The sequence below is a fragment of the Anolis sagrei genome, chromosome 2 (genome assembly GCF_037176765.1).
Source record: "Anolis sagrei isolate rAnoSag1 chromosome 2, rAnoSag1.mat, whole genome shotgun sequence".
Classification (NCBI taxonomy): domain Eukaryota; kingdom Metazoa; phylum Chordata; class Lepidosauria; order Squamata; family Dactyloidae; genus Anolis; species Anolis sagrei.
In genome coordinates, this window is record NC_090022.1 from 220,044,135 (window position 1) to 220,068,200 (window position 24,066).

The 24,066-nt window shown below is 37.0% G+C and overlaps 1 protein-coding gene across 1 annotated transcript in view; it reads left to right on the top strand.

The window, feature by feature from the left end:
- RFX3 (regulatory factor X3) overlaps window positions 1-24,066 on the top strand; it is a 152,758-nt gene that overhangs the window by 83,167 nt on the left and 45,525 nt on the right. The window contains exons 4-5 of the mRNA XM_060762271.2: window positions 9,426-9,684; window positions 16,767-16,841. Of these exons, the coding sequence (XP_060618254.1) occupies window positions 9,426-9,684; window positions 16,767-16,841 (334 nt within the window). The remainder of the gene's footprint in view (window positions 1-9,425; window positions 9,685-16,766; window positions 16,842-24,066) is intronic.

The following is a 24,066-nucleotide window of genomic DNA, read 5'->3' on the forward strand; positions in this document are numbered from 1 at the left end:
TGATGTCAGCATTTTGAAGTATTATTACTTCAGGGGCCAAGGCATAGTTCCTACAGTTTCTGGATAAATAGTCTGTGATGAGGAATAAAGCCAATTTAATTTATTGATTTTTGTATTACTTGTGAATAAATGTATTTGGTCTTACTGTGTTAACTATATGAATTGGGAAATCTCTTTTTAAAATATTTATTTTGTCCTATGTACTTGTTACTGATATGTCTTCATCCAGTTAAGTGGATAGTGGAGGGATAATATTAAATATATTATAAATCCTGTAAAAAAAAAGAAGAGAGAATTTATTGTCGAAGGCTTTCATGGCCGGAATCACTGGGTTGTTGTAGGTTTTTTCGGGCTATATAGCCATGTTGCATCTATGGCAAGCATCCTCAGAGGTAGTGAGGTCTGTTGGAACTTGGAAAATTGGATTTATATATCTGTGGAATGACCAGGGTGGGACAAAGAACTCTTGTCTGTTGGAGCTAGGTGTGAATGTTTCAATTGGCCACCTTGATTAGCATTTGATGGCCTGGCAGTTTTTTGGTGTGGCTTATTAGTGCCTGGGGGAATCTTTTGCTGAGAGGTGATTAGCTGTCCCTGATTGTTTTATCTCTGTTGTTTTGCTGTTGTAATTTTAGAGTTTTTTAATACTGGCAGCCAGATTTTGTTCATTTTCATGGCTTCCTCCTTTCTGTTGAAATTGTCCACATGCTTATGGATTTCAATGGCTTCTCTGTGTAGTCTGACATGGTGGTTGTTGGGAGTGGTCCAGCATTTCTGTGTTCTAAAATAATATGCTGTGTCCAGCAAAAGACAAGACGGATCCTCTCACTTCTGCAGGAGTCTACCGTATACCATGCAGCTGTGGACAAGTCTACATAGGTACCACCAAACGCAGCGCCCAAATATGAATCAAGGAACATGAAAAGGCACTGCAGACTACTTCAGCCAGAGAAATCAGCCATAGCAGAGCACCTGATGAACCACCTGGACACTAGAATGTAGTGTGATGATAGCTGGGAAGGAGATGTGATAAACTGGGCAAGAGAGCCCTCCTGTGGCTGGGTTGTTACATTGTATAGCATACTAAGAAAATATTATTTCTGTTCAATCTACTGTGGATGGACTAAAGTTTGTAAATATATTCCAGTTTTGCAGTTTCCCATTTCAAGATTCCTTTGTAGCATTTCTGTTCAAGTACAGCTGTTCTTAGGTCAGAAATTGAATGACCAGGAAAACTGAAATATTTTGCAATTGGTTTTGTGTATTCCCATTCCTAGTGTATTAAACTTTATTTATTTATTAAACTTTATTTATACCCCACCACCAGTCCCTAAGAGGAAATGGTGGCGGGGTATAAATACAGTTTAATAATAATAATAATAATAATAATAATAGGGTATGATTTATGTTCATTTATCTTCTGGTTCAGAGAAGAGCCTCTTTGCCCAATGTAAATTGTTGAAGAGTATTGTTAACAGGTAGGCTGTTAGGAATTGTGAGAGTTGAAGTCCAAAACACCTGGAGGGCCAAAGTTTGCCCATGCCTGATTTAGAGGATGAGTAATTGAAGTAACTCTCACATTTTGTTGATGGGGTTAGGTCCTGTGATGACATTTCCCCAGTAAATAGGTGGGTAGACTTGGCATCTGAATTTGTAAGCAAGGTCCTGCGCCCATCTCCCCAACTGTGTGGTGTGTCCCCCTGAAGGTAAATAATTGCTTTGAGATGAACAAGGCTTTGTACCTATCTCTCTACACAACAATAAGCAAGGCCAATGGTAGCTTCCTCTACAATCCTTATTGAGCATGCTTAAACAATAAAACACAGAGAACAAGCAAGAACAGATAGTTCTGCAACTCCAGCTACTCCTAGGATGTGAAAAAAAGTAAAAATCTCTAACTTTGGTTACCAAAATGAAAATCATAAGAAAAAGAAGGATCTAGTGAAAGAAAAAAAAAGTAATGCCTGGATGCATTTTGGAAGATACCTTCAATCATTCCCTAAGAAGTCGAAATTCTTTTGTTTATTCATGCAAGGCTTACCAGAAGTATTTGTTCCATTCCCTAAATGCCTAGTATTAATTTTGGATACAAAGTTTGCTGAAAATGTCGAACTGCTCTTCTTTTTTGTGAGGTAGGCACCTATTCTTTTCATCTAATGGCTACCTTTTGTCCCAGCCAGCTTGTTAATTGAGATATCCCTGTGTCTTTGTCCATTGGGTGAATAAATTTTTCCCCACAATCAACCTTTTAGGATAGACCTTCTGGCAACATGTCTTCTGCCTGTTATTGAGATGCTGCCATATATCCCTTGGTAGTTTATTGGAAATGTGTGTTGTTCCCCCCAAATTGAGGTGTAGCTGGGGCATACCCAGTTTCCAAAGGCTTTTGCTTCATAAGTTACATTTGATTCAAAACAGAAGTTACTCTTTGATTAAGAAAAGCATGAAATACACATATTATGTATGAAAGTCTTGATTTTGTGTATATGCAGCCAGAAATATTGTTGTATAGTTGTTTGTTTCGTATAATTTACATTCACGTTTCACCTGGAAAAACAGGTGAGCAAATATAACAAGGAAATGTCCTTTTTAATTCCTTATGACTGAAATCCAATGCTTTTTTTTTTTCCTTTTTGAAGCATTCACTTGTGATGCTAGTTATGAAGGTTCTTTGGTTAACAGGGGTCTTGGTACTTATTTTCAGTATGTATTCAAAGCCCAGGATATGAAAAAAACTGATGGTTCAATAAAAGGGTTGTGTTGTTTTTTTTAAGAACATAAATGCTAGCAGAACTGGCAACAAAAATAAACTGGTATCCTATTACGTACAAGGATTGTCAAGGATCAGCATATGTTATAATTATCCAGTCTACACATTTTAAATGAATAAATAGTAAGATGTTTCTTTACAGTACTACGTTGTTACTCACTCCAATAGAATGTACTGTATAAACATGCATAAAGAGAAAATCTCACATAAGCGCCACTACGACATTCATGTGTGAATCTCTAGGAAATGAAGATTTGATACCAGAAATTATATCCAGTGCTTTCTATACATCACAGATCTCTGACTTTTCAGAACTCCTATCGGAGACACAAAGAAAGGCTGAGTCTTTTGGCAGTATTGTCTCTATTTTACACTTATCTCTTGTGCACAAAAATAAGTTCTGCTTCCTTTGGCCTTTCTACAAATGATAAAGGGACAGAAGTGCTGCCAAATTTAGAGCTACATGTTAAGTTATTCCTGTATAGTAATTTTGAATATATTGATTAGAAATTATGGAGACAACCCAGAATCATTGTAAAGATGGCCCCTTTCTTGAGCAAGCATGTGGAAGGACATGTAGCCCCTTTCCACAACAGTGAATACAATATCAAGATGTGCACATGCTTATTCAGAAGTCAGCCTCACTGTTTTGAACATATTTTCTCCAAGAAAATTGTATGTATCATTGCAGCAAAAATGCTTTTAGGAATAAAGAGAAATTAACTAAAACTCTATTTTGATGTCACAGTTTTATGGCTATCAGCAGCCTTTTAAAATGTAAAATAAGAAATACTGTAGTACAAACTTTAATACACAGTCATATGTGGTTAGAATAACAAAGTATATTAATGAGAAAAAGCACACAAGTTAGGAGAGGTTGCAGTAGTTTGTTGTGTCTAAATCTAGTGGAAAGGGCAAGATTCTGTCCCTCCTGTTCCCCTTCTGAGTTAATTGAGTGTAAACTATTTTTTGTGCTCTGAATACAGTTTTCATCAGTTGAAGTAAGCTGAGAACAGAGGAGGATAGTGAGAGGAAGAGAGAGACACATTTTTGGACCACTGCTGTGGGGGGTGGTCCAAGATTATTATTATTATTATTATTATTATTATTATTATTATTATATTTTAAAGAACCTTAAAATTGGATGACAGAGAATTCATATTCCCTGCCAAATTGGGACAGTTAGGGAGGATGTTGTCAAATTATCTAGAAGGAGTACTTTCAAAAGTGTAGTCTCAAGGAACTGAGATGGTACTGGTTGAGTATCCCTTATTTGAAATGCTTGGGACCTGAATTGTGTCAGATTTCAGATTTTTCCCCCCACAGATTTTGGAATCCCTGTGTTTGCATATGCATATATAAGATAAGACCCAAGTCTAAACACAGAATTCATTTATATTTCATATACACTGGGATTGTGGCGCAGCTGGCTGAGTGTCAGCTGCATTAAGATCACTCTGACCAAAAGGTCATGAGTTCGAAGCCAGCCCGGGTTGGAGTGGGCTTCCAACCAATTGTGTAGCCTATTGTCGACCTTTGCAACCCGAAAGACAGTTGCATCTGTCAAGTAGGAAAATTAGGTCCCACCTTGTGTGGGGAGGCTAAATTAACTAATTTATGAGGCCATAAAAAAGACTCCAGCAAAGCACTCCAGCAAAAGCATGCGGGGAATGTGGAAGTACTTCATCAGTGTCACAGATGACGATGAAAGCGACAGCTCCCGTGGCGGCCAGAAAAAAAAAGTTAAATAGCCTCTGTGTATGTCTGTATACGTTGTGTGTCAAAATTGGCATTGAATGTTTGCCATATATTTGTACATTGTGATCCGCCCTGAATCCCCTGCGGGGTGAGAAGGGCGGAATATAAATACTGTAAATAAATAAATAAATTATATACATACTAGCTGTGCCCTGCCACGCGTGTGCGGCGGCGGGAGGAGTGATGGAACGTGGGGTTGCGTGTGTGTGTGTGTGGCGGCGGGGGGAGTGATGGAGCGTGGGGTTGCGTGTGTGTGTGCGGCGGCGGGGGGAGTGATGGAGTGTGGGGTTGCGTGTGTGTGTGCGGCGGCGGGGGGAGTGATGGAGCGTGGGGTTGTGTGTGTGTGTGCGGTGGCGGGGGGAGTGATGGAGCGTGGGGGTGTGTGTGTGCGGGAAGCGGCGCGGAGGGGCTTGGAGTGGGCATGGCTTCTGCAGAGGGAACATTGGCCGGAAGGCTGTGTGCGCGCGCCAGGGAACTTGCGGCTGGGCACCAATGCGCATGCTCAGTTGTTTTGCCGTTTTGTGAGTGTGTTGTTGTGTTGTTTTTCATTTTGAGTAGATATGTTTGTACCTTGTGGGTTGTGTTATGGGCATGGGAACTTTGGTTAAGTTTCGTTGGGGGGTTTGTGAGTTTTGTTGTTTTGCCGTTTTGTGAGTGTGTTGTTGTGTTGTTTTTCATTTTGGGTAGATATGTTTGTACCTTGTGGGTTGTGTTATGGGCATGGGAATTTTGGTTAAGTTTCGTTGGGGTTTTTTTGAGTTTTGTTGTTTTGCCGTTTTGTGAGTGTGTTGTTGTGTTGTTTTTCATTTTGCGTAGATATGTTTGTACCTTGTGGGTTGTGTTATGGGCATGGGAATTTTGGTTAAGTTTCGTTGGGGGGTTGTGGAGTTTTGCTGTCCGGTTGAACCAACCTAACAGATTTATATATATAGATAGTCTGAGGGTAATTTTATACACAACATTTTAATCATTTTGTGCATGTAATGAAGTTTGTATACAAAGAAAGCAAACCTGTCACTATCTCAGCCACCTATATGGGTAATTTTTGTGTTCAGACTATTTTGGATTTTGGAATACCAAATAAGGGATGCTCAATCTGTATTTAATGATGTGACATATACAACAATTGAGATATAACAATAAATTAATAACAATGTATTGTTGAAGGCTTTCATGGCCGGAATCACTGGGTTGTTGTAGGTTTTTGCCATAGATGCAGGCGAAACGTCAGCAGAAATGCCTCTAGAACATGGCCATATAGCCTGAAAAAATCTACAACAACCCACAAATTAATAACAGTTTCCAGAAGAGCTGTTCTTTTCATTTTTTTGTAATTAAAATGACAGAAAAACTCTTTGAGCCTTAAAGAGCAACACATTTTTATCAGAGGTATGCTTTTATGGATTGAAAGCTACTGATTTAGAATTCTTAAGTAGGTTCAATTTTCATAGCTAAAATGATCAGCCAGTTGGCCTTATCAAAACAGATGATATAAACACAACATACTGTATACATCCAGTTCTCGTAAAATTATAAATATACAAATACAGATAGAAAAAGTGGGGATGACCAATTTATAACCAAATGTACCTTAATCTTAGATGTATACATAAGATGTCCTTGTCCCTCTTACTCCGTATACTAATCTGACCAGTATTCCCTGCTCTCCTTTTAAATGCTTTAAACAGATAAAGTGCAACTTTTGTTGTTACAATGGAATTATAACCAGCTAGTAGTAATGTGGTTTTGATCACTATATCCAATCTCGTTTTATTACAAATAAAAGTCAATAAATCTTGTCTCCTTTCTTTTTCGTATAAACAGCATTTATGTAATATGTGGTTCAGTTTTTCAACTTCAGAGGCGCCACAGATACAGAGTCTTTCATGGGGTGGGATATTATTGAATCTACTGTGTCTCTCCATGGACTCCATTTGTTCAAATCTGGCCCTTGTAAAAGTGATTCTTTGGTGTCTTGGCATATCAACTTTTAAATAAAGCGCCCACAGGAAATTTTGTTTAAAATGACCTAACCACTTCAAGGAGCCTGTATTTGGCAGAGTGGCTATATCCTTCTGCACTTCAACATCTAAAATCCAAGTTCATGGCCTACGCATTTTCACTCATGTGCAATTAAAACTAGGGCATGCTCAAACATTCTGACAAGACTACTATCCCATAGATACCCAGTGTCTTTAATCCCGATAATAAAAGTTTACAAAGTAAAGATCGTCCCTATGATATGGTACAGGGTCGAAATTTGGAGTCTAAACAAATTATCAATAATGGAACCAAATATAATAAAAATCTCTAAGACAGACGCAGGAGGTAGACACAAGGACCACCGCTGCTGCTTTTAGAGCGGAATTAGAAATATACTCCATTGAAGGACTCGCTAAAATCAGGGTCTTCAACTATTGCTCTAAGACAAAAACCCCTGGAAAATGGTAGACCCCAAAATTATGCTTGACAGAACAATCTAGTGGCCAAATCCAGGCTTCCTGGTCAGACCAATTAATAAGGTTCCCCTGCACTTGTGGATTGCAAATCTCTTCCTTAGGAAATAATAGGGATGTTGAGAAAAGAATTTTTCATCATAGCAGTTAAAATGCATATACAGAAAAAAGACATGTTAATTTTGTAAAATAATTTGAAAACAAAATAAAAACACTTTTTCATATAAAGATTATTGTGTTGCAACTAAATGTGCAAATGAAAAAAATAGGGTCCCCTTCAGCGCAAGTACAGGCTAAGGCAAGATAAGATGAAAGGAAAACTAATTTATGAAAGACAGTAAATCATTGTCATGACATTTACATAGAACCTTAATAGTGTCACCTGGGAACAAATCAGTGTGCGAGTGTGTGCCTCGTACATATCACATTTGAAACCTTGGAAGATAAGGCCTTTCGATGGCATAGTGTTGAGCTAAAATTACCACTGCTGCCCTCCTCCCGACCCCAGAGGATTGCTATAAAAGATTTAGAGCAAATTTTTAAAAATGTATGCATGCATTTAGCCAGCTTACCTGTAGGAATGGGCCATCAGCCCAAAGGCAAACTTCCAGCATTGAACAGGGAGTTCTGCAGAGCAACATATCTGAATAATAATAGAAGCCTCTCTTTGATCAGTTCCTTGATCATGCAGACCTTTACTTGTGTTCAAGCAAACACAAGTAAATGTTCAGATCATACCTTTCCCCTGAATTAAAAAGGAGACTGAGCAGGGCTAAGGATCTTTGAAGCATCTCATTCCCTTCTAAATTTTGTCCCCCAATATATGTGTGTAAAATGTGCACCCTGTGCTTGTACAGCCCTTACATAAAACATGCAGTTTATAATTCCATTCTACCATTTGTCCATTCCTCTCAAAAATTCTTGAGTTGCAATTATCCACATCTTCTAATGAAAGCCATGGAAAAAAGAATTCTCATTTCAGATCATCTTTTAGATCATCTTTCCTCCTTCACAGTACTAACATATCATTGAGATATAAAACCCAATAACCCTCACCACTGGTTGGGGCTGATGTGAGGGACCTGCCAGATTTGAAAGGGGGCTGTAACAGATTGGCCTACATTAAAAGTTTGGTGCAAAAGGCAGAGAACAGGCCCAGCTTCCAAAAGCGAAGGAGAAAGGTGGAGCAAACAGGCAGCCTTATAGCCAGAAATGCAGTCTGATTGGCTAATGAAATTGGAGGGAAAAGCTCAATAACTGGAGATGGGTGGAGCCAGAGGCAAAGAGAAGAAGCTGGGGCAGCTATTTTAATTTAATTAGGAGTTTGGTGTGGAAGAAGACAGGAGTTTTAAGTGGGGAGGGAGGAAGAAATTCGGGAACTGTTTATTTTATGAAAGATACCTCTTTGAGGATAATAGTTAATGGGCCTCTATAGTGATGAGAGTGCTGTGGGAGGAAAGGAGAAGGAAGGTTTAAAAGATCCTGTTCAGATTTCTGTGTGTGGAACTTTGTTTTAAGAAACTCAAGATATAAGTACTATCCTCTGTAAGAAGTAAAGCCTGACAAATTATTCAAAACCATTACACATATTGACTGTTCAAAATAAACAACATTTTCCTGTTTTATTCCAGCTGAAATCTTTGTGTGGCTTTTTAAACATCCCAATAAAGGAGGTGGCCTATTAAAATGATAAATCGTTGGCAGCAAAAGAAACCTTTAAAAAATAATGTGAGGCAGCTAAAGCAAAATACAGTGGTAGCTTCCCACTGACTGGCCTTTTGTGTTTGAGGGTGTGGTGTGTGCTCTGATCCTCTCACTGCCTTGCCTTGGGCCAGATCTTTGTTCTCCATTTTGTGTATGGTGTTCCTCTTGCAAATTCTGCCTTCTGCCCCTCTCCCCATCCATCATTTGTTGTTTGCTGCAGGGGGTACAAGTTCACCCATCACTGTTTTATATGGTTGTACACACAAATGCATGCTCAACCTGCCCAGTTTCTATATCATCTACTTGTACAAGCTATAAGCCCTTAATCAAAAAAACCTTTTCTGCAACTAAATATGTGCAATCTGCTGTGAATGAACACTTGAACTAAAGGCCCTTGTATATGTCACTGAGAGTGATAGGTGTAATACTTTGCATGCTTGTGTTGTTTTGAAACTGACAAATGTATGTATTTTATTCTATTACTGAAATCAATAACCTGTTTTCCTTTGTTTTTGTTTTCTGATAAATTCTTGATAGCTTTTTCAAGAAAAGAAAAGGCAACTTAGGTGAAGAAACGGGATATTTAAAATATTGGTACATGCAAAAAGATAAATAACATTGTTTAGTTTCATTACTGTTTTTAAACTCTTACTTTGCAATGAAACTAATGACACCTCATAGTCAAGGGACTTTGATATATAAAAAATCTTATTTTTCTCTCCCCCCCCCCCCTTAAGACGAACAACAACGTATCCTTACACAGACACTCAGATGTACAGCCAAAATACTGGGGGGAATTACTTCGATACCCAAGGAAGCTCTGCACAGGTGACAACTGTGGTCTCTTCTCATAGTATGGTGGGCACTGGAGGCATTCAGATGGGTGTCACTGGAGGACAACTCATCAGCAGCACTGGAGGTACCTACCTGATTGGCAATTCAATGGAAAACTCTGGCCATTCAGTGACTCATACAACCCGAGCCTCCCCAGCTACAGTAAGTAGTTTGGATTGTTACGTATCTTTATAGCTAGATGCTTGGTCCTCATTATATCTTTCTGTTGTGTTTGTTTTCAATAACAGAAAGCATAGGTTGGCTCAATAAAGACAGAGTCCACCTACCACTGTTGCCATGCAACTTCTGTTTATTTCATTGTGACTTGCACAAGGACAAGAAAACGAGTAACAGCTACATAGCAACAGGGCATGGTGAATTTTGCTCCAAATAATTTGCACCCATTGTGTGCAAAGAAAAAAGCCAAAAAAGTGTATTCTTCCTTAGTATTGTTCATTTTAACTAGAATGAACACAAGCTGGTATTTCCTTCAATCATAAAAATAATTGTGAAATTTTATTAAAATTTGATAGTAGTATCATGATATATGTTGTTTGATTCCATTTCTGGCATTTGTATGTCAGCCTGTTCTGCTGGAAGTGTACCAGTCCTTGGGTTTAATGTGATTTTCTTGTCACCTTTGGTGGGTTTTGCATCACTTAAAGGTGTCTGGTCAGCAAGAACATTGAACATAGTTCTTTCACAGTCACCTGCCCAGTAGCATTTCTGAAAGTGCTCTCACTACCCATTAACCAGTGCTTTAGCAAAGTCTTCCTCAAAGCTTACCAATGGTATTTGCTTATGTATTCCCCTCAGACCACTAAGTAGGCACGAGCCATGCTTTGTTGCTAACAGTCTTGGGATAGGCACTGGCAGATTTCAGTCTTGTCAGTTTTGACAGAATTACAAGACCCACCAGTGAGAGCCAGGTACAAAATACTGGTGGGAGTTGGACACAAAATGACAGCTTCTTTATACATTATGATGATCTGAATATAAAAGGGGAAATTTACAGCTAAATTATTGCTACAAATAGATTGTAACAAAGGACGCTAAATCTGTGCAAATGCATGGCAGGAAGATTGCATTAGAACTAAACAATATTTCTGTTTTACAGTAAAAAAAAAACTGATCCTGAGAGAGAAGAATTTAGTACTAGATTAGTCATTGCAGAGGCTTGTTTCACAGCTGTTCAAAATAATGAGTTTAAAAATGTGTAGGGATACCCTCCAAGCCTCCAGTAAACCCATTCTACCATTTGTCCACTCCTCTCTCAAAAAAACCTATTGAGTTGCAAGTATTTACCTCTTCTAATGAGAGTCATAGAAAGAAGAATTCTCAAGAGCACATTTCAAACAGTCTTTCCCTGTTCACAATGCTGTCCCAGACTTCCATTGGCTATCCATTTTCGCCTGTGGTTGCCTTAAGCATATACTTTGCATTACTTCAATTTTAATGTTATTTATTTATTTATTTTAAATTGTTTTTATTGTTTTATCCCACTCCCACCCTCCTCTTCTTGTACATGCAATTTATACAGCAAACTACAGAAGTTACATTTGAAATATCAGTCTCAGTCTTAATTTTTCCACTCCACATCTTAGCACATTTTCAAAATAATTCCTAACTGGTTCCCACATTCTCTTAGTTATGGTAACCTTTTCAATTTTATCTATATTATTCCATTTACAATTTGTTATTTTAACATTTAACATATTAACTATATACTTATACCAATTAGTCAGCGCCCATTTTGTTTTATCATTCCAGCCCCTCACTAAAACAATTTGTGCACACGCTATTAATTTGTCAACCTATTTTTCCTTTTGTATATTCTTCACCCCTGATATCCTTGTATGTAGTACATTTCTACTATTATTATTTGTAAATTTAACATTCTATTGATTTCTCCTTCAATCATTCTTCAGTATTCTTGCACTCAATTGCATTCCCATATCATATGATTAAACGCCACTCTTTGTTCACAACCATGTCAACACCTGTCCTTTATCCCAGGTAAAAAGGGACTTCAAATTTAATATTGAGCAAGTAGAAGAACAGGTATTAGGAATAACTTGAGGGTTATGGAGGATTTTGCAGGAATAGCATTTAGCAGATAGCCAGTGTGTGGAATAGTGTAGTTTGGGGGGGGGGGGGGGGCTTTAGGTCAAACTGCACACTTGACAGCCATTGAACTTTGCTATTGCTTGCTGGGAGCAAAGACAAATTGTTAGATACAGGTAAAAGTGCCCTTAATAATTCGCAGAGCTCCAGTGTTGAAATCTGTTGCACTTGAAAGGGTGAGCTGCTCAGGCTTTTGCGCTGGGTAGCAAATCCATACCAACACAACCAGCTAGGATTAAATCATAATACTGAGTTGATATATAATCATAGACTACTGTAGATGTAAGTTAAACATCACTATTTCAGATTTGGATGATACATTAAATAGTGTTTAATTTTAAGTAGAGCAAAAGCTTTTGATTTCCTTGTAGCTCAGTCAGAGATGGAAAGGAGAGCTTGAAAATCCAGGATCTTGTCCAGTTCTTTCATCACTGCTCTTCTGAGTCCTAGACTTTTTCTAATTTCTTGTCTGTATTCTCCATTTTGATTAATGATTGAGCCAAGTTATGGAACTATTTCAGTGGCTTCAGTGTCTACTATAAAGTTATATAAACCATCTGTGATCATTAATTTTCTTAATGTGCAACTATAAACCTACTGCTGGACTTTCTTCCTTGACTTTCTTTAGTAATTGTTTTCATGATCTACACACTAAATGCTTTACTATAATCTATATATAGGCTGATTTTCTTTTGAAGTTCTTTGGTGTGCTCCATTATCTAACATAGGTTTGCAATATGATCCCTAGTGCCTCTTCCTTTCCAGAAGCCACCTTGGACATCCAACATTTATCATTTAATATATGGTAAAAGTCTTTGCTGTTGAAATTAGAGCATTTTTATTTGCATGGAAGATCAGATCAGTGGTCCTGTCGTGGTTACTGCAATGATATTGAGTTTTTCCAAACTGTGGGCCATTGTTTTGTTTTCCTTATTTTCTGACAGATTTTAGTAGAACCAGAGTAGATTCTGTTTCTATAGCTTGAAACAGCTCTATTAGTATGCTATCTGTTCCTGGTGTTCCATTTCTCCCAAGTGCCTTGAGTGCAGCTTCCACTTCACTTTCTGAAACTGGAGGTTCATCTTCATATGGTTCTTCCTTGAATGAATCTGTTATCTTTTCATCTCTTTCGTATACCTGTTCAGTGTATTGTTTGTACTTTTGTTTTATTTCTGTAGTTGGCCATATAATGTGTTCCCCTGCTAGTCATAGAATACCCAATTTTTGGCTTAAATTGTCATTTGATTTCTTAGATCTTGTTGAAAAGGTTATTTGTTCCTTTTTCTTTTTTGATGTCCTATTTCTCCATTTAGTTCTCCTTGTCCCTGCACACAAGTTGTTGAACAGTTGCATTCAGGGTGCTATTACTGTCACCTTTTACATTTGCTTCTTGTTTTTTAACTGCTTAATTGTTATCCATTGAGTCTTTTCTCTCTTTGGTTGCAGATAGTGTCTTCTTTTAGCACTTCTTTCTGACAGTGTCCTAGGCTTTTGGGCAGATTTCTTCTACCTTATGCTTAATTAGGCTTCATAGTACAGATCTGTTTTTTTACATTATCCTTAATTCTACAAGAATGTTCTTTAGATTACATTTTGGCACAATGGTTGGTTTTGTGTTCTTCTTTAACTTTATTCTATTTTTTATATTAGCAGTTGATGATCTGTGCCACAGTTTGCCCCTATTCTTGTTTTTGCAGGGACAATGGATCTTCTCCACCTTTGCTTCCAATTATGTAAACTATTTGATTTCTATATTGGCCATTAGATGCTGTCCATGTATACACCCAGCTTGAAGAATGTGTTTGTAATTAACAAACTGTTAACCATGCAAAATTTAAGAAGTCGCTGTCCTAATTATTTCTTGATCAGAAACCAATTTTTCCTAACATTTTTGTTTCTAATGTCTTTTCTCCCCTTTGCATTCTGATCACCAGTGAATAACAGGAAGTCCTATTTGGTTTGTGATTAGTTTCCTCTTGGCCTCCAGCATAGAATCTTATGATTTCTTCTTCAGCGTCTGTAGTTGGAGCATAAACTTTATATGATAATTGAAATAGAGCATGATAAGTCAATCTAGTAATTGATACCAGCCATCTTTTATCTATGTTTTGAAGATTATTTTCTACTCAAGTTTGTTTAGTTGTCATGTCTCTTATATGTATTACCTAATCTATGGGCCTATGTCAGGATTAAGGCAGGATACAAATAAATGCATAAATAAATTTCATTGTTCTTGCTGAAGTTGCCAATGATGTAGTCTTCAGGGTACAAAGCATGTGCTCTGCCACTGAGCTCTGACCTTTCTCTTGTCTCCAGTTCTGGGACAGGAAGAACCAAATGCCAGTCTCAGCTCATCTGCTGAAGTGAGCTATATGGCTTCACCTTGTTCTCTAATGCAGCTGCTTACAAATAGCTGCTAATAAATGATAGATGAGAATAGAGAGGCTATGGTGTTTCTAATATTTATACTGAATGATTGTGGCTTAGAAATCCATTTGCTCTCCAGCTTCATTTGTATGTATGTGTTCAAAAAAGCAATAATAATTTGAATATTCTAACTTGAATGTTAAAAAGTAAGTCATTGATGCATTTATTTAGTTGTGTGCCCTCTAAAATCTTGTTATCCAGATTCCCACCCCCACCCCATGCCTAGAGGAGTATTCTAAGATGAAGAGGGTTACATGTAAAGTCATCATGATAAATATATCTTTATTTTGTCTTAGGAAAATTATTCAAAATCCTGTCCTAAAACTATTGACCACTATAGAGTTTTATTATTGAACCATGGTAAACAAAACATTTTGTTTACTTGTATACAAACTTCTTTAGAACAACCGTTTATTAATGGAGCAATATTTCTGGGAATCAGCGATAAAGCCAGTATAATTGCAGTGTGTTCTTTGTGGACATCCAACTGTCCATATTTTTCATGAGGTTTCCCTACCTATAAGAATTAGTTTTGTTCTATCTTGCATGAATCACACATGTTCTGAATATCCTCTTTGGAAATAATGTCAACTTCAGTTGTTCTTTGTGATAAGAATGTCCACACATTGTAAATGTTGGCCCTCTACAAGGGCCAAGATGTGTAGGTCTGTTCTGTTCCCATGTGAACAATACTCAGAATTACCATGTTAACTCAAGTCTAATGCTCACCTTTTTTGGCTATATTATATAGCTAAAATTGAGGTGTGCATTAGATTGCATGGCACATTAGAATTGCACACACAAACCCATCTGCACTGTTGGACAAGAGATCCTAGCTGGGAACAGAGAACACAGCAGTGGCTGCTGTGAAAAGGCTGATGGAAAGCTGATGGTGGCCACAAAAAGATTGGTAGGAAGGGCAAATGGAGGGGAATTACTTCTCATTAGCCTTTTCGTGACCACCATCACCTCATATTACACTTGACAGCAATTTTTTTTGTAATTCACACCTTAAAATTGAGGCATGCATTGCATTTGATGGCACATTATACATGAGCAAATCCGGGTATATCACCTATGTAATAGCATGAATCTGTGAAATACTATCAAGGGAAGTAAGCCTCTCTCTCCCTTATTGGCCTTGAGACACCAGACCATGCTGGTTCTCTTCTAGCAAGCTTTTGGAACTATCCTGGTGACATATTCATCCTATTTCAGGGTTATTCACCGATGCCTGTATCCATTTGGGTTTTTGTGTATTTTTTAATTGATTAGTATAATTTAATGCTAGATTTTTTGGAAACTCAAGTGAGAAACTGGTAACAAATACATTAAGTTAATCTTTTCTAGCAAAACATTATTATGATACAGTTTAAAAGTTTCTATAAATGCTGTACTTTTATTAAGTATAAAACATGTGCTTTGTTTTGTTTTTTTAAATATTTTTATTGTTTTATCATAGTTATTACATTTGTCATACATTTGTTTAAAACATGTGCTTTGTATGCATGTATTCCCAAGTTTGAACCCTGACATCTCCAGTCAAAAAGACCTGTGCCTCTTTATAGGATTTGGCTCGATAGACTATTTGATATAGTCACACAAATAATACTAATTTGCTTCTTCATAATTTAATCAAGGTGGAATAATCACTAGAAAGTGTCTGTTCAGAAAAATCAAAGCATGCTTGTGGTTTCATCTATCCTGTGGAGTATTCTTTTCTAAACAAGTAATTAATTTCACGCTGCTATTTCACTCTGATTCAACAAAGTAGTCTTTTTTTCTCTCTTTCTCTGATAAGCTTGAAGGGAAGCTTTATGTTTCATTCATGTTATTTTCCATGTATAGACTCTTTTATTATCCCCTTTAATTAATAAGTGTTTAAGATTGCATTGGGATGTCTTCTACATCGGAAGGCTAGGAACCAAAGAATGAACTTGAGGGCTTAGAGGATAGATGCATGCACACCTGGGTTTGTGTGTGTTTCTTTTCCAGCCGCCATTACCAAAAGCACAAAATGCTTTCTAAACTGATCAGTACGTGACTGTAGTGAGAATTGCTATGGCAAAAGCCTCAAACATAACACAAATTCTGAGTATGTGCTACCTATCACATTCTTTGAAGAAGGTCCCAAATATCATGCAGATGACTGGATCATGATGGTTTTTGAACAATCTAAAAATTTTAAGAAGAGCAGTTTGTTTATGAGTTAAAAACAAAGAATTACCAGTCAAGCCCAATCAACTCTAAAGAGTCCAATGCTGTTTGGGAATTAATATTCATTAAGATTTACTCATAAATAAGAGAATGTGGGAATGGCACTTCAATCAATTATCTCAAGGTATTCATATGACATCATTTATGTACTTTATGTGGATTGTATAAAGTACACAAAGTTCTTAACTATTTTTGTTATGGTTTAGTAATAAATCATGTCTTTTATTTTTTCCTGAATGAGCAGAAGTGGGGTGGGATAGACTTTCTGAGAATGTCACTTTAGTGTTTGTGGAAGCAGTAATAAATGCAGTGTTTCCAGGTACAAAATATAAGGATCATGCCTTCAGTATATTGTAATTACCTATCTTTGAACTAAAGTTTCCTTTTCAACTTGGGTAATCTTTCAATATTTCTGTAGTCAGTCTTTTATTACTATCTTGTCTTGAGCCCTTTTTTTTAATGACATCTATTATCAGATTGAAATGGCGATTGAGACACTGCAAAAGTCTGATGGTCTGTCCACTCACAGAAGCTCTCTTCTCAACAGCCATGTAAGTTGCCTCTTCTTCATGTAAACTAATCCCTTGCTTGTTCTGCATGCTTAGCCTGCCTTCTAAATACTTATTTTGTTTTGCTTCTTTCTTTTTCTTTTTGATCTTCCTTTCCACTTTCAAATTTCTACACTGCTGAATGCCATATCTTTTTTTTCCCAAGAAAAATGTCAGTGCACCAAATTTAGTCTTTGATTTCCTTGTTCAAATAGTATTGCTTATGATTTTAATATATATATGTTTCCCAACTTATGTTAAGCAGTTTAAAATAACAATTCCAGTTAAACCCGGTTTAAAACAAGATTCGTGATACTGTTTTACAAATGTTTAATTTGTTCTCATTTGACAAGAAACATGATGTGACAATTATGACTGGAAATGTTGTGGTTTTAAAGGAAAGAAATTCAGCTGTATCTATATGAAACTCTCTTCCCTAGATCAGCATTATTAAAAAAAATAGTGGTCCGTGGACTGCTGCTGGTGTGCAAGCTATTGACCAATGACCCATGGAAAGTTTCCGGGAAGGAAAGTAATAGTTGTATTCAGAGGGCCCAAATATGGCGATGTTCTCTGGTATGTTGGGATAATACCCAGTAGGTCTTCAACATCAGATAACTTAATAATAATAATAATAATTATTATTATTATTTTACTTCTTACCCGCCTCTCCTCATGGCTCAAGGCAGGTTACAAAACAATTAAATACATAAGCACAGCAAAAACACTATGAATGCACACACTAAAACGTACCTCCATAAAAGTTGTGCATTAAAACGTATATCTACAAAATACATACCAAAAAACACAAAACAGAGGTCAAACAAAGGACACTTAAAATTTATATTTAAAGACTGTCTGGGTAGACCTGCCAGAAGAGATAGGTCTTTACATGGTTTTAAAATTCCAACAGTATATTTAGCCATTGGAGTTCTTCCAGCAGGTCGTTCCACAGTTGTGGGGTGGAGGATGAAAAGGTCCTCTGGATAGTAGTTGACATTTGGGTTCTGGCTGATTGGAGAAGACCAAAGTGTGTGGGACGGATTGTATGAGAGAAGGCAATCCTTGAGGTAACCTGGACCCAAACGGTGTAGAGGCGTTAAAGGTCAAAACCAACACCTTATACTTTGCCTGGAAACCAATTGACAGCCAGTGGAGTTAGGATAGGTATGATATGCTCACTCCTAGATGTTCCTGTAACTAACCTGGCTGCTCTATTTTGAACCAGCTGGGGTTTCTGAACTTGGTACAAGGGTAGCCTAATGTAAAGCACATTGAGAAATCCAACCTTGAGGTTACCAGTGTATGCACTACCATTTTCAGGTCCTCCAAATCTAGGAAGGGGCACAGCTGGCGTATCAGCCAAAGCTGATAGTAAGCACTAGTGACCATCGCTTCTACCTGGGCCGACATTTTGAGAGACAGATCCAGGAGTACTCCCAAGCTGCGAACACAATCTTTCAGGAGGGGTATAACCCCATCCAGAACTGTTGACACACCTCTTTCCTCAGATGAGGACCCTTGATGCCAAGCACCTCTGTTTTGTCTGGATTCAGTTTCAATTTGTTTTTCCTCAATTTGTTTTTCCTCACCCATTACATGCTCCAGGCATTCATTCAGAGGAGGCACACAATCCTTAGCTGAAGCTGTTTTTTAAAGGCATGGAGAAATATATTTGGGTGTCACCAGCATACTAATAACACCCTGCCCCATGCTTACAAATAATCTCTCCCAGTGGCTTTATGTAAATATTAAAGATCATTGGGGATAGAATGGCACTCTGTGGGACACCACATAACAGCTACATTTTGGAGGAGTAGCTGCCCTCAAGCATCACAATCTGGAACCTGCCTGAGAGATACGACCATAACCATTGCAGTATAGTGTCTCAGATGCCTAGCATCTCCTGAAGCTTAAGAAGCACTTCCTTAGATAACTGCATATTCTAGAGTTATAGAGTACCAGTTACCAGGATCTAAACATCCAGGTGAAAAAATAGAATAGAATACGAAGGCATTTCTTTTTAGAAGCTGAAGTTATGTACATTAAGAACTGGCTTGCCCTCACCCCAGCATCTTTCCAAGTATATCCCTCTTCTTTTTTGTAAGTTAAATTTCATTATAATGTTGAAATAGGGAAATTATAATGGGGAAATGTTGAAGAATTGCCCTTCAACCTGACAGTGTATTATCCTGATATCTCTGGCCAGAATGTTAAAACAGGGTATCAATGTCCTTCAGCACAGAGCAACTACAGGAGTCTAACTGCATTGAACTGCATTCACTGACCATATAATGCTGTCCTAAACTGCATTATGTACAATGTAGATCTAGTCTTAGTCAGACTAGTGGATCTTACTCACCTAATTGATTTGAAAGATTTACTCTAATCACAATCAAATCATAATCAACACATCTCATTGAGTTGAATCTGTTGTTTTTTAAACAGTAGAAGCACTCAGGTTACTGTGGGTGGTAGAAAGGGGAGAAAGTGGATTCTTTTCATTTCCCTTTCCCTTGACAGCCTTTAGCAAAATTTTATATACTGTTGTAGAGATTTCCAAGTACTCAGAGGCAGATTTTGGGGAGCGGTGCAACACAGAGACTTTAGGAAGAGGGGGAAATAAGCAAAGTTTGGCCCCTCTCCCATGCTATCAGTAGAGGTACTCTGCTTGAATAGAGGCCTGTGGATAAAAAGAGCTTTTACTTGCATGGGAGACATATACTGGATCCCATTGAAAATATTCCTGTTAATGGTAGAACCCACAAAAATAAAGTATTGTAATGAATTAAGCAGCTCCATCAAGATAAATACAAGCTGAAATAAATATAAAGGAGAGCCAGATATGCTTGTACATATGCTTGCAGTTTTGCAATCAAAAAGAACAGAAAGCATCTGGTTTTTTTCCAGATGGAATTAATTGCAGGGTTATTGACATCTGGAGTGATCTAGGTTAAGGCTTGGAAATGCTCAGGCCACTGAGTGTGGTGTGATGGGGATGTCCTTGGTATGGAACATCTAATGAGAAGAAAGGGCTCGGTTCTTGCTTGCAGTTTATCTAAGTCTCAAACCCCACTGTGTAGGCCCAATCTGTGTGCCTGCAGGTACTGGTGTTTAATCCTATTTCCTAAATCCTATTTCCCTTCCCTGGTGCTTCTTCAGTCCTCATTGCACTTGTCACTGCTCAAAAGTCTTTGAATAATGATTTTTGTGCCCCCTGATCATTCTTAAATCACAAAGTGATAGCTATGTCCAAGAGTGTTCTTCTGTCAGAAGGATCTCCACTGCTTCCTCACTCCCTCATGCCCCTATCTATGTGTCCCCCAAATGTGGAAAGGTCCTGTGGAGCACACATAGGGTACATGCAAGGAAGAGAAGGGGAACTGAAGGTCTCACTGTATGAGCAGAGATCGTCAACATTTATACAACACTTTGTATTTATCTGAAGGAGTAGATATACAGCTGTCATTAAATAAATGAAACGATTTATACCTAATGCTAGCACTAAGATAAACATAAGCTTAAATACTGAAATCTTAAAATGAAATTTCTGGTGACATTATCCCAATAACAGTACAAATCTATTAACATATATGATTGACAGATAAATGAACAATATGTTTTAACATATTTGTGAATTACATGATCTCTACATATTATTAAGTATTTTTCTATATTGCTTTTTTCAAATGAGTAGAGTTTCATAAAACAATTACAGTGTTCTTCAGGTTTTGCTCTGTCTTTCTTTTACAGGTAAGCCAGACCAGCCATGTTATTTAAAAAGCGAGGGCTATATAAAGTTCAATTTTAATTTTGCACTGGCCTTTACAGTAGATGCATCTCACAATATTACTTTTTCCTCATAGAAAATCTAGTGATCAAAAACTGAAGGTCTTACCTTTCTGTGGACATTTTCTCATAGAAATATAAAGTAGAGGATTAAAGTGAAATGCCTGAGAAATAAACCCTCTTGATTAATTTGAAATATTCATTTCCCATTATATTTAGAAAATAAGAAAACTTTGTTTACATAAATAATTCTAGGATAACTGATTAAATTAAATTAATAGGGTGTTGTTTCCTATAGATACTTTAAAAAATCAAGCTACAATTTTCAAAAGAAAGCTACAGGATGTCTGCTATTATGCATTGCTTGATATTACATGTTGATGCAATCTCTATTATTGTGGTCATCATTTACTCATTAAAATATTTCAAAGTAGCAAACCCTCATTGTCACCCAAAAATAAGGATAGTAAAGGATGTTACGAACATTTAAATGGTTTGTGTAGCTCATTTTAATGCATTTTAATATTTTGAAAGTTTTCTGCATAGTTTGTTTTTCAAACCTTATACTTTTATATTATTATTTTAACTAGTACTGTTTGAATATGTTGTTAATTGCTCCAAGTCCCATTATTGAGAGAACAACAGGGTATAAATGAATAGAATATTAATAATAATAAATAATTTCATACAGAGTTCATTGTGATTTTTTTTTTGGCCTTACTACTTCCAGAAGGATCTCTGTTCAAATCGAAGGATTATGTCTTAATTACTGCGGAAGGGTGATTCGCACTATACTTAAGCCACTTTGTAAAACATAAAACTGTTGAAATTGGTCCTGTAGTTAAGGAAGAATAATGAGATCTCAACCCTAATTTTGGTGGTACTGGATCAGAATCCTTTGAATCTTAAATCTGAATTTCTTCTGTGCTCATCTCAATTTCCCACAATCCTTTTTGCATGGAATGAAAGAATATAGGATGAAATTTAGCAGAGGGTTTTTAACATTATTGTACATGTTTGCATGTTAGCAACAATGTCTGGCAAAAGGTTCAGTTTGAAATATATTGGATAGATAAATTGCTCGAATTAAAACCTTACAACTAACTGAAAAACCTCATACATAGTTAATGACTTTTTTCCCTTTAAGTGGATTGTAAATAGGGATACTTGTTCTTGCCCTCTCCTTCTTATAGTTTCTCTCATACTTTGATGTCCATCCCTTGCTTGCACCAGCACCATATATTTCAGTTGTACATGTATGGAAAGTTCTGCTTAGCTATAATTTTAATAGCCACAACTGTGCTAATGCTACCATCTCATATTTTCCTTGAAGAATTCAGAATTCACCAGCATATGCTGCACTGTGCAAGAGGGTGGTTGGTTTACTCATACTTGATGCTTTGTGCATACTTATATTTATTGATTTTTACCTTAAAACTATGCATGAGGTAAATCAATGGTTCAGTCTTTAGTCTTCAGTTATTGTTCAGCTGCAGCTCTCAGAAACCCTAGTCAGCATGACCATGGTGAGGGATTATGGGAGTAGCTGTCTAACATCATCTGGAGATCCACAAATGGTTTACAACATCCTTATTTTCATTTCAAAATCCAAAAAAATCCCAATGAAATATGTATTGATTTTATTTTTTTATCTTGGACTTGGTCAACAGAATTTACAGGCAGTCCCTGAGTTACAGGCATCCAACTTACATACAGCTTCTAGTTACAAAAGGGGATGAGATAAGCGGAAGTGAGAGGAAATCTACCCCAAGGAAGAGAAATTTACTTCTGAAAGAGTTATCATGGGGGAAAGGTGTCTCCACTGAAGGTTTATCACCAATCCTTATTTCCACAACAACCCAAAACTTTCAAAATCCAATTATCACAGGGACAGAGAGAGAGGTGAAATCTTCTAAAAACAATGTCTGGAGTTTCATTTAAACATGTACCTGTCCTGACTTACATAGAAATTCAGCAAGAACAAGCTTACAGAATATATCCTGTTTGTAATCCAGGGATTGCCTGTACATAGTTAATTTCTGTCAAAAGTGAAATGTATTAGACAAATGTATTTAAAAGTATATGAAATAAGTTATAAACCATGGTAGGGTTATACTTATAATTTAATTGCTAAATGTGAGTGATTTTAGTAATTGCTATTCATTATTTCCCTTTGGGATAAATAGCAATAGCATATGTACTCTTTCTTGGTTAATTATAATGAGTTAAGTGCAAAATTTGAAGCTATGATATTTTTGGTTTCCTTAGATATGCTTATTTCAGTTCATTAATGAAGTAAGTAAGTGTTCTTTATATACTAAGGTAAAAGTTACAATTTTCCCCAAAGTATTGTATAGTTTTTATGTTCATAGTGTAAATAACTAATTTAAAAGACTTTTCTGAATGTGATATCTGGAAATGAATTGTGTATTTGAGCTAAAATAATATTATGTATTGTTTGATATGTGTCAATGAAACAGCAAGAGCAAGCCCTATCTCAAATCAGTCCTGAGTTCTCAAGTGTTTCCCAGTGTATGTAGTTAGAGTGTTTAAAGTATTGTATATTCATTATCTCAATAGCAAATAAAAGAAGAGCATGAAAGGACACCCCGGGCCTTTTTGGGGTTCCTCAGGCTCTAGCAGCCATCCAAACATTTACTCTGCTTTGTTTTTATTCCCAAATGGCCCCAAGCTTCTGCAATTTTGTCATGTTTTGGAGGGCTGAGGGCCTTTACACCCCACATTTTGGAGGTCCTGTGTGCCTTCTTTTCCATAGGAAGTAACCTGGAAAATGGCTACCTGTCTCTCCTGTGCTACAAATGACCTGAGGTGGGGACCAAAACATAGCAGAATTGCCTTTCTTACATACTTCCTATTGGGCTAGGGGATTTCTGGTGCATTTTTTAAAATTATGGTGGCTGGAGAGTAGTGTAGCCCATCAAGGTCTCCGGGGAGACAAGTAACCCCCCCCCCCCAATGCTTTACATCACCACAATAAATCAATGCAATATTATTTTCAGATAAATTATCATTATTGTTATTTTTGATTATACTACTTGGAGGATAGAGGTAAGGTAGGGGCTTAAGTACCCTTAAGCCACTAAATCCCATCTGGTTTTAAAACCTAAGGAGAAGTCCTGTTAGTTTTTTGATGGGTGACCAATGAATACCTAGTACGGTAGGCTATATTTCACAGGAAGAAAGTGGTAAAATCGCCTCTCAATATTCTTTGCCTAAGGAAACCGTATGAATTTCATGGGGTAGCAATATGTTGACACACACTCAAATATAGTATGCCTCAGTTGTCTGAGGTTTTGAAAACATTGAGCTGGCTCTCTAATTAAAACATTCCCCCCAATTGTATAGCTGTTGCTAGGATTCAAATAAGAGCAAGTATATACTTTTAAATATTAAATTCCAGAGTTCTGTTCATTGGCTA